This window comes from Pseudochaenichthys georgianus, unplaced genomic scaffold (assembly GCF_902827115.2).
Source record: "Pseudochaenichthys georgianus unplaced genomic scaffold, fPseGeo1.2 scaffold_151_arrow_ctg1, whole genome shotgun sequence".
In the NCBI taxonomy this organism is placed as follows: domain Eukaryota; kingdom Metazoa; phylum Chordata; class Actinopteri; order Perciformes; family Channichthyidae; genus Pseudochaenichthys; species Pseudochaenichthys georgianus.
In genome coordinates this window covers 109993-122026 of record NW_027262359.1, presented here as the reverse complement: position 1 = coordinate 122026, position 12034 = coordinate 109993, and the positions used below count along the sequence as shown (strand labels likewise).

Sequence of the window (12034 nt, the reverse complement as noted above, 5' to 3'; positions counted from 1 at the left end):
TGGAAGCTGGGTTGTAGCTCTCATACACTCTATATGAAAACTACTCTTATTGACAAAATGTGAAGATGGATTATCAGTAATCATTTCAAAGTGACAGAGACACATTGGATTAACCTTCAGCAGCGTTTATATGCGTTTTATTGCCATTGAACACAACTTTTGATCAGAGAACAGCAGGTAAGACGTATTTGCCGTTTTGGCCCCGCAAAGTAAAGTTGTGTCTTGTCTTTGCTTGCCTTCGCTGCCGCGGGTTTTGGTTGCAGCAGCGAAGGTCACAGTGATGATACATATACCATTGGAATCTGTGGAATCTCAGCTTTCATATGATATCTAGTTTGTGCAGATCCGATGAAGTATAACATATTTCTATCGTGAGTTCTGTGCTAAGTGCGTCAGCACTCTTTCTCTCAGTGCTAATTCAGACGCTCGGCTTTAGAGTTGTGTTTAGTTTCGGTAAAATTGGTTAATATCATCAGTTAGCTGAGTTTCTTCCCGTTAAGTGGGTATGACGCATCAATAGGTTGTTACATTTTAAGAAGCCCTGAGACACAGTTTCGTAAATATTGTTGTGTTTTGCCCCCGGGGGCGGGGGCATGGCGTTTAATGCTGTAAAACTTAGTGTAAGAGGAGTATATTTTGATATGTGTACATCAGTCAATGCACCATGCGTGTCATTAAGTTTGGTTTCTCTGCTATCATTCACATCCCTCTAGTATTTAAATTAGGGCTGTCAGTCGATTAAAATATTTAATCGCGATTAATGGCATGATTGTCCATAGTTAATCGCGATTAATCGCAAATTAATCGCACATTTTTTATCTGTTCTAAATGTACCTTAGAGGAATATTTAAGTTTTTAATACTCTTATCAACATATGAGTGGACAAATATGCTTTATGCTAATGTTTATTATCATTTGAACAATGACACATATTCTCATGAATATTAAACACAACAACCTGGAACCTCTCTCATTCAATACAAATGTGTGTGTGTGTGTGTGTGTGTGTGTGTGTGTGTGTGTGTGTGTGTGTGTGTGTGTGTGTGTGTGTGTGTGTGTGTGTGTGTGTGTGTGTGTGTGTGTGTGTGTGTGTGTGTGTGTGTGTGTGTGTGTGTGTGTGTGTGTGTGTGTGTGTGTGTGTGTGTGTGTGTGTGTGTGTGTGTGTGTGTGCGCAACTCAAGGCATATGCTCGAACGGGAGCTGCCTGGACGCTGCAATCATGTTGCTGCAATCATGAGTGTGCTGACTTCTCCTCCAACGTCCCGCTGTCTGGCTTCCTGAATGAAGTCAAGTGCTCGGCGCAGTTGTGGCGAAATGTCGCTCCTCTGTTTTCATTTAAACAGCTCCTTATATCCGTTAGCGCAGCTAGCTAGCACCAGATGCTAACAACAACAAGCACGTAAGGTCTCTCTCTCGCTCGCTCGGGCCACATTACACACACCCTCCCGGTCCTCCCGCTGGCCAGTCGGTGCCTGCCGGTGAGCTTGGAAGTGTGGTCTGCCACAAGCGGGCGGCAGGAGCGGGGCTGTCAGCAGATGGTATTTTAAACTCGATGCTCTCTGAAACTACGGGGCGGCCGAGGAAAAAAAATACACATGCGTTAATCGCGTTAAAATAATTAGTGGCGTTAATTTTTTTTTGCGTTAACGCGTTATTAACGCGTTAACTTGACAGCCCTAATTTAAATTAATATTTTTAAAGGATAAATGTCTTTTTGAGAGGAGATTGAGGTACAGTGAATGTGATATACTGGTTACACACAAAATAATTTATTAAAAGAATATAGAACTTTTTTGCATCTCGTTGTTATTTTTTATCGTGAACAGGACCGAATATATCGGTATCAGACTGTCTCTGATTTAAAAATGTCTTAAAAACAGAAACATGGAGCATCACGAGACACAGGACTGCCAGGTAACTCTAGTTTGTAATTAATAAGACCTAGTAAAAGACAAAATGAAATAAACTACGGAAGAGGATTAGGGCCAAATGGGGTTGTGGGTTTAATGTCAGAATGTGTTTTAAGAAATGGGTTTTTAAAGTCCGTAATTCTGTCATCACATTAAATACAAGACTCCGGATCCCGCCGTATATAGACACCAAAAAGAAAGAAATGTGGGGAAGCTGGGTTAATCGGAACATGAGAGTACACAGGTACAGACAGAGAGAAGGAAGAAGTAAGATGTCCCCCGACAAACTAAGCCTATATCAGCAAAACTAGGGGCTGAATCTAATCAGCCCTAACTATAAGCTTTATCAAAAAGGAAGGTCTTAAGCGCACTCTTAAAAACGGATAGGGTGTCTGCCGCCCGAACACAAACTGGAAGCTGATTCCACAAATGTGGAGCTTGATAAGAAAAGGCTCTGGCTCCCATTGTACTTTTAGAGACTCTAGGAACAACCAATAACCCTGCATTCTTGGAACGCAATGCCCTAGTAGGACAGCAGGGTATAATGAGTTCTTTAAGGTAAGATGGCGCCTGTCCATTAAGGGCTTTGTAGGCGAGAAGAAGAATTTTAAATTCTATCCTGTGTTCTATAGGGAGCCAGTGTAAGGCAGCCAGAGCAGGAGTAATGTGGTCCCTTTTCCTAACTCTGGTTAGTACACGAGCTGCAGCATTTTGAATCAGCTGAAGCGACTTGACTGACTTCTTGGTACTCCCTGATAATAAAGAGTTACAATAATCCAGCCTAGAAGTAACAAATGCATGGACTAGTTTCTCTGCATCGTTTTGAGGCAAGATATGCCTGATTTTTGCAATGTTACGTAGATGGAAGTAGGCGGTCCTTGAAATTGATTTTATGTGGGCGTTAAAGGATAAATCCTGATCAAATATAACACCAAGATTCCTTACAGTCTCACTGGAGGCCAAATTAATGCCATCCATAGTAGTGTTAATTTCGTTGACTAAAACTATGACGAAATATGTTCGTCAACAACCTTTTTTTCCATGACGAAAACGAGACGATAACGAGACGGCAGTAAACAATAACTGTAACGAAATCATCATGCAATATCGTTGACGAAAAGTGACGAGACGAAAATGTAGTTTACTGAATAAAAACTATGCCAAAATCTCTCTTTACTTTCGTTGACGAAAAATGAGGAGACGAAATATTATGCATATTGGAGATATGCAAAAGGTGAGCATATCTCCGCGTTTTGCTAAAAGCTTGTGTGATGTCTGTATTTGCTTCCCCTGTCGCGAGTTCTGATCGCTCAGTGGTGATACTTATATTTCTAGAATCTGTGGAATCTCAGCTTGGTAGCTAAGCTTGTTTGTGCATATCCAATAAGTATATCGATTGATTTATACCTAGAGTGCGTTAGCATTTTTTCCGCTCAGGGCTCATTTAGACGCTTCTTGTGAGACTTGTGTTTTGTTTCGGTAAACATGGTTCACATTATCAGTTAGCTGAGTTTCTTCCTGTTAAACGAGCAGGACACATGAATAGTTATATTTTAAGAAGCCCTGAGACACAGTTTCGTGGGGAAAAAACGGGGGGGGAAAGCCCCTTAACAGGTTAAATGGGAATTAAATCATTTTAAGTGTTCCCAAAGCCCCGGTGTTCTGTAGTTTGTGTGGGCCTACTGTACTGTTGCACAGTTTATGCTGTAGAAACTATGTCCAGGACAAGGTGTTTGGAAGTTTTGGAAGATTCATAGCTAACCACACTGAAGATTATGGAGGTATTGATCAGAGGAGGACCTCGGCAAAACAGAGCCTGCCCAGGTATATTTAAACAAGTTCCCAACTCGCCTGTACAGTGGGGTAAGGCGCTCATTTTGCAGCTCTTGGTTTCAAAACAGAGATTGGCTGGAATTTCCTGTAAAAAATATGCCATCTTCTGCATGTAGACATTTCGGTTCAAATACATCTAACTCAGATGCCTTCACCACAACTGTACCAGAGTACCAAACGCTGTCTCCTGGTACTCATCAGAGTAACTCACTAAAAAGGAAATACTATATGACGGTAAAATAAGAATACAGTTTGAAAGGGGAGTGATTTGTAAAATATCCATAAAGAAAAAGAAAATCTGCTTGCAGTTGTGTTTCATATGGGTGTTGAGAGATGTATCCATAGATCTCTTAATGTTGCTCTCAAAGTGCACCAGATTGATGCTTTAACTTCAATATTAAAAAAAAAAACCTAGAGGGTGTTAGGTCCACTCCCCACTTGTAAAAATAGCACTTTACCACTGCACCCCCTCTAATCTCAGATGTGTTAACTGTGTTCGTTATTCTCGCGTCCAGGAGAGAAGCTTTAAAAAAGGAGACTAAATGGAGTCTCTGAGAAGGTTCAAATGGGTACTTTAATTAATAAAAAGCGCTGCAATGTTACAAGCAGAATGTAGTGAGGAGAGAAAGGCTGCAGCCTCCTCTCGCAGTCGTGGCCGAGCAGAAGAGAACCCACAAGCATTAGGCGCATTCACACCGCAGTCACATAACGGCGTCAATAGCCACTTTAATGATACTAATGGACGGTAGTCCCGGATGTCGTCATGAAGGATTTTCAGAATAAAAGCTTGGTATTGAGAACTTACGTTTTTTTTCCAGAATAAAATAGCATTTAAACTGACGGTATGTTTTAAGGTACATTATGCTATCAAAACATTGATTTTAATTTCCAACCGATGCACCCTGAGTAATTTTGTTCTGGAACCGGGCCTGGAGGGAGGGAGGGAGGGAGGGAGGTAATGTTCGAAGCTCAGCCTCCTCTGGGTCATGAGTTATTATTTTATTATATTATTTACCATAAAAACACAAAAAGATAAGCAAGTTAGACCCAGCCCTAAAATCATTTTGTGTCTGGGTGTAAAAATAAATACAGAATATTATTTGGCAAATTCAAAGAAAGTTGTAAAGAAAATGTTCCAACAAGAAGAAAACCATGAAGAAATATCCAAAGAAGTTTCTGGATTATTAAAGTAGTTTTATTGTTTGTCACATAGCAGATGATTTGTGATACGACCTTAAGCAAACGTATCAGGATATAGGAACGGTCGTTTACTCAAAAACACAAATGCTTTATTGTAAAAAAATAAGCAACATTCTTTATAGAAATTGATAATTGAACACAACACGTATAAAATAAAGAAACATCGATAAATATTTCTTAATCAATGAGAAAGATCCTTAACTATGAAATCAATTAACTTTTAACACAATTCCTGATAACTCAATCTCAATACTTGGAACATCGGAATATCTTTAATTACTAAATTAATTACATTTCTTTGTTACAACATGGAGCACAACTGTTATGATATAGTACAAGGTTATTAAAATATATATTTGTTGTAAAAATCAGCAACATTCTTTACAGCAAAATGAAGCATCATTCTTAATCAATGAGAAAACCCCTAATTATGAAATTGATTGAATTGTATGAAATGTTCATGGCAATCTTTATTAGCTTCAAGCCCAATAGCTGATCACCACACGAGGCAGAATACTTGTGAATTGGGAGAATGTTGATGTAGATTATTTTACCAAATTAAAATAAATTAGTTCAGAGCAAAACTATTATGAAATAAAAAAACATTTCTTAATTACAAAAATGTCAAAATACATATGAAATCCTTAAACACGAAAAGCGTTGGAAGTATTCGTTTTAGTTTTTAATTTGCATTATAATAATTTTCCAGCAACATTTCTGGCTAAACTTCTAACACCATTTTATAAAACTGAACTTTGAATACTTGTTGAAATAAAATAAATAAAAAACACCTACTCTGGATGTGCTGAAATCCAACAGTAGGTGGCATATTGATGGTGTGGTATTTTCATTTATAACACCCGCCTCACCCGCAAAGCACTCAGCATTGTGGGTGACTCCACCCTCCCCCCAACAGCCTCCTGCCTTCAGGGAGAAGGTTCCTCAGCCTGAGGCCGAGCACCACCAGCTCCTTCCACCAGGCTGAGGAGCAGCTCCTCCACCAGGCTGAGGAGCAGCTCCTCCACCAGGCTGTGTGTGTGTGTGTGTGTGTGTGTGTGTGTGTGTGTGTGTGTGTGTGTGTGTGTGTGTGTGTGTGTGTGTGTGTGTGTGTGTGTGTGTGTGTGTGTGTGTGTGTGTGTGTGTGTGTGTGTGTGTGTGTGTGTGTGTGTGTGTGTGTGTGTGTGTGTGTGTGTGTGTGTGTGTGTGTGTGTGTGTGTGTGTGTGTGTGTGTGTGTGTGTGTGTGGACTAGCATTACTATACTTGTGGGGACCTACATCTGTTTACATAGTCACGTGTGGGGACTTGCCTCCCTTATAGGGACAAATTGGAGGTCCCCATAAGGGGGATCATTAATTTTAGGGTGAAGACTTGGTTAGGGTTAGGATTAGGGTAAGGGTAAAGTTAAGTTTAAGGGTAAGGGTTAGGGTTAGGCATGTGTTGGTTATGGTTAAGGTTAGGATAAGTCTCTAGAAAATGCATGTAAGTCAATGTAATGTCCCCTGAAGTGATGTATACGGTGTGTGTGTGTGTGTGTGTGTGTGTGTGTGTGTGTGTGGTGTGTGTGTGTGTGTGTGTGTGTGTGTGTGTGTGTGTGTGTGTGTGTGTGTGTGTGTGTGTGTGTGTGTGTGTGTGTGTGTGTGTGTGTGTGTGTGTGTGTGTGTGTGTGTGTGTGTGTGTGTGTGTGTGTGTGTGTGTGTGTGTGTGTGTGTGTCGTTGGAGGTGCTACACTGCTCCCAGAGCTCCTTCCTCTTCAGCAGGAACACCCAGGTAATCCAGCTCAATGTCCTCCTGTCGGCTCGGCCTCCGCCCCCTGGTGGCCTGGAGAGACATGACAGCACACAGTGAGACTTCCTGCATCACTCCTGTTCAATAACACACACTGTTTCATTCAGTCAGTGGAACAACAACATGTTTCAGTACCTCATCATTCAGTCAGTGGAACAACAACAACAACAACAACAACATGTTTCAGTCCCTCATCATTCAGTCAGTGGAACAACAACATGTTTCAGTCCCTCATCATTCAGTCAGTGGAACAACAACAACATGTTTCAGTCCCTCATCATTCAGTCAGTGGAACAACAACATGTTTCAGTCCCTCATCATTCAGTCAGTGGAACAACAACATGTTTCAGTTCCTCATCATTCAGTCAGTGGAACAACAACATGTTTCAGTACCTCATCATTCAGTCAGTGGAACAACAACAACAACAACAACATGTTTCAGTCCCTCATCATTCAGTCAGTGGAACAACAACATGTTTCAGTCCCTCATCATTCAGTCAGTGGAACAACAACATGTTTCAGTCCCTCATCATTCAGTCAGTGGAACAACAACAACATGTTTCAGTCCCTCATCATTCAGTCAGTGGAACAACAACATGTTTCAGTCCCTCATCATTCAGTCAGTGGAACAACAACAACAACAACAACAACAACATGTTTCAGTACCTCATCATTCAGTCAGTGGAACAACAACATGTTTCAGTCCCTCATCATTCAGTCAGTGGAACAACAACAACAACAACAACAACAACAACAACAACATGTTTCAGTACCTCATCATTCAGTCAGTGGAACAACAACATGTTTCAGTACCTTACAGTAGAAGTAAAGTCTGACGGTCACCAGCAGCAGAATCAGCGGCAGGACGACGGCTCGGATGATAAAAGGACCTGGATCTGATGGAACACATGGACAGCATCACATCAAGAGTCAGCAAAAACTCTGTAGAGACCTGGACCCTGAAGCCACTTTAGCATGGAGACTCCTCTCTCTCTGATTTGACCTCTGGTGAGACTTTAATATGTGGCCTGACATGTTTCCCAACCGTAGGAGAAGCTGCTGTATCTCTTACATCCAGCAGTCAGTACTCAGGTCCAGACTCTGATGTAAGCTAGACTTCACTGGAGAACCAACCGAACAGTGAGGAAACACAAAAGATGAAACAAAGAGGCCTTTTGTGCACGAGACCAGGACCATAAACCCCGACTGGAGGAGAGGTTCTGATCCAGGTTCTATATCATTTATATAGCCTTATTACATGGCTTAGTTGAATACTCAATTCTGATTGGTCAATTCAGAGTACATGACACGTTGTTAATCCAGTAGTACAGATCGCTGTCAAGGACTTATTGACCGTTGTTAAGGACGCTCACATCTGCAGAAAGAAATCCGGTCCATTGAACTGTATCGGATCAGTCATTAGCCCGCATGGTTTTTCATACCACTGCTACGCTGACGACACCCAACTAATTCTGTCCTTTCCCCGCTCAGAAACCCAGGTCGTCGCACGCATCTCTGCTTGTCTAGCTGACATCTCTCAGTGGATGTCCGCTCATCATCTCAAGCTCAACCTTGACAAAACTGAACTGCTTTTCCTTCCGGGAAAAGATTGTCCCACTCTTGACCTAACTATCAACATCGGCACCTCTGTTGTTTCCCCGACCCAGACTGCAAGGAATCTGGGTGTGATCCTAGACAACAACCTGTCCTTCACTGCAAACATCGCTGCTACAACCCGCTGCTGCAGATACACGCTTTACAACATCAGGAGGATGCGTCCCCAGCTGACCCAGAAAGCGACGCAGGTTCTGATCCAGGCTCTCGTCACCTCACGCCTAGACTACTGCAACTCCCTCCTGGCTGGTCTCCCTGCATGTGCCATCCGACCTCTGCAGCTCATCCAGAATGCAGCGGCTCGTCTGGTCTTCAACCTTCCTAAATGTTCCCACACCACGCCGCTCCTCCGCTCCTTTCACTGGCTTCCGGTAACTGCTAGAATCCACTTCAAGACACTGGTACTTGCGTACCATGCTGCGAATGGATCTGGCCCTTCCTACATCCAGGACATGGTTAAACTGTACACCCCAGCGCGTGCACTTCGCTCTGCAACCGCCAAACGGCTCGCTGCACCCTCGCTGCGAGGGGGACCCAAGTTCCCATCAGCAAAAACACGTGGGTTTGCTATCCTGGCTCCAAGATGGTGGAATGAGCTCCCCATTGACATCAGGACGGCAGAAAGCTTACACACCTTCCGGCGCAGACTGAAAACTCATCTCTTTCGACTCCACCTCAAGCGATAGAATTACTAACAAAGAACTGCTAACAGAGCACTTATATACTAATAAAGGACTGGCTTATCTATAGCCAGTTGAGTAGCACTTGAAATGTTTGGCTCTATGAAACCTGATGTACTTATATGATTCTGTTTTCCTCAAGGTTGTGTCTTCCTGGTCGAATGCACTTATTGTAAGTCGCTTTGGATAAAAGCGTCAGCTAAATGCAATGTAATGTAATGTATACAGTTTGCTTGTCTTTAGTTTTCCGTTGTCTCCCGTCTGAGAGCAACATGGAGGATTTTAATATTCATTTTAATATATTTGGAGAGCACAGTCATTTGGATGAATGGTTAGTGGCTGATGAGTCCCCAGCGAAGAAAAGAAAAAGACAAGAGGGACAAGAAAACCGCGGAGAAGTAAGAGAGGCGAAAAGACGGACCACATTATGGGCTATGGGACTATTTAAAGACTGGCTGATCAGCTACGGGGCAGAAACCCTCAACACGGAGCTTCGGTCCTTTTTACTCAACGGTCCTGACATAAAACAGCAAAACATATTCAGTGTGCAGTTCCTTTGACATTAGGGCAGGGATATCCAGATACTTCCCAAGGTTTGACATCATGAATTGTGCTACTTTTAAAGCAAGCAACGATGTTTTCAAAGCTGTAATAAAAAAGCTCCTCAAAAACACTATCGAAGCAGTTCCTGTCGTTGCTACGTTAGTTCAAACGGTAACAACGGACTATTTTTCTTAGCGGATGCTTATCAATTTAAATCAATAATGCACACATTTAAATCAATAAAAACATTTTCTAAATCAATAAAAGCATTTCAATTAATACTGGGAGTCATGTCGTTACTTTGTTGAGAATGTGGCCACGTGTGATAAGCGGGATAATGTGCAGCGACTTGGTCTTCATGAAGACACCCTTCATGCTGATCAAGATCAGGTGAGCGACAGACAGGTGAGAGACAGACAGGTGAGAGACAGACAGGTGAACACTGAGCTTACCTGAGACAGTGACAGACAGACAGACAGACAGACAGACAGACAGACAGACAGACAGATGAGCGACAGACAGGTGAGAGACAGACAGGTGAGCGACAGACAGGTGAGAGACAGACAGGTGAGAGACAGACAGGTGAACACTGAGCTTACCTGAGACAGTGACAGACAGACAGACAGACAGACAGGTGAGCGACAGACAGGTGAACACTGAGCTTACCTGAGACAGTGACAGACAGACAGACAGACAGACAGACAGGTGAGCGACAGACAGGTGAACACTGAGCTTACCTAAGACAGTGACAGACAGACAGACAGACAGACAGGTGAGCGACAGACAGGTGAACACTGAGCTTACCTAAGACAGTGACAGACAGACAGACAGGTGAGTGACAGACAGGTGAACACTGAGCTTACCTGAGGCAGTGACAGTGACGGACAGGAGACGGCTCTCAGAGGAGAATTTATGAGAAAAAACAAAGAGGTGATAAACACAGCTGTAGTTTCCCTGGTGGGCGGGCTCTGCAGCCGGGAACAGGAAGTGGGCGCTGTGATTGACAGCTGGCTGGGTGTAGTTGTGAGTGGAGGAGCTGAGCAGGAAGGAGCCCCCTGGGTACTGAGGCTGGATGGAGCAGCTGATGCTGAAGGTGGAGCCTCTGAACACCTGGAACCCCTGCTGCTGGGCCCCGGAGACCCCGTACATGGAGGAGGGCCCAGAGATGCTGGGCTGAAGCAGCATGTCTGGAGAGAGAGAGAGACCACAACCAAATAAATGTGTTCTTTAAACTCTCAGGTAGGGCTGCTCGATTATGGCAACAATCATAATCTCGATTATTTGGGTCAATAATTGTAATTGCGATTATTAAATGCGATTATTCATTGCCTTTGAAAACATCCATTTATTGGAGAAAAAAAATGTGAACAGTATGTTTTTAACAGTTGATTACCCTGAACTTTAAGTATAATTCAACTGAAAAACAAAACAAAAATTATTTTAAAAAAGTAATAATAATAATAAAAAAATAATCGTTTTATTTCGATTACGTTGTTTTCGTAATCGTTGCAAGCCATAATCGTAATCGCGATTAAAATACGAATGCCCAGGCACTGGTTCCTACCAAAGATGGTGTAAACATGGGCATTGATTATATCAATATGATATTTCACAAGGCAGCTATTAAAGCTGACCTTATAAAGCAAAAGCGGAAGCCCGTTAAAAGGCAAAAGGCTAACAAATGGTTCGACCAGGAATGCAAGACCATCAGAAAAGATTTGAGAAAAATAGCAAATGAAAAACATCGGCAACCAAACAACCCAGCCTTACGCATTAGATACAATGACGTCTTAAACAAATATAAATAATAAGGAACACAAAACAAAATGATACCCACATGAAACTTGAGGATATTGAGAAAGCCATTGATCAAAATCAATTCTGGGATCTGTGGAACAACTTCAACACAAAACAACCACAAGCAGTACCCATCCAAAACGGTGACATCTGGAGAGAACATTTTGAAAGTTTGTACAAAGACATACCAATAAATCTACTAAATTCAAATCAATGTATTACAAACGAGAAACTCCAAACATTAGAAGAAACTATTAAAAACCACCAAAACCCCCTTGATTTCCCAATGACTTGGGAAGAGTTGACCACACAGACACAATCTCTCCGGCCAAGGAAAGCTTGAGGCCCAGACAACATTCAAAACGAAATGCTCCGATGCAGCACCCCAGAGATGCAGGGACAGTGTTCAAGCTGTTCAGTATCGTATTGCAGTCAGGATGTTTTCACCTGGTGCAAAGGGCTCATCTCCCCCATTCATAAGAGTGGAGACAATTTGTGATTTCCCTAAGAACTACCGTGGCATCTGTGTCAGCAGCTGTCTGGGGAAATTATTCTGTAGCATTCTAAATAAAAGAATACAAGATTTCCTTAACCAACAATCCATCTTGAGTAAAATCAAATTGGCCTCTTTCCAAAACACCGTACCACCGACCATGTGTACACCCTTCACA

General features: G+C 42.4%; 1 protein-coding gene across 1 annotated transcript in view; it reads right to left on the bottom strand.

The window, feature by feature from the left end:
• Positions 1-6664: 6664 nt before the first annotated feature.
• LOC117441156 (scavenger receptor cysteine-rich type 1 protein M130-like) overlaps positions 6665-12034 on the bottom strand; it is a 28701-nt gene continuing 23331 nt past the window's right edge. The window contains exons 6-8 of the mRNA XM_034077354.1: positions 10430-10753; positions 7543-7625; positions 6665-6762 (exon numbers count right to left, since the gene is read on the bottom strand). Of these exons, the coding sequence (XP_033933245.1) occupies positions 6667-6762; positions 7543-7625; positions 10430-10753 (503 nt within the window). The 3' untranslated portion in view covers positions 6665-6666. The remainder of the gene's footprint in view (positions 6763-7542; positions 7626-10429; positions 10754-12034) is intronic.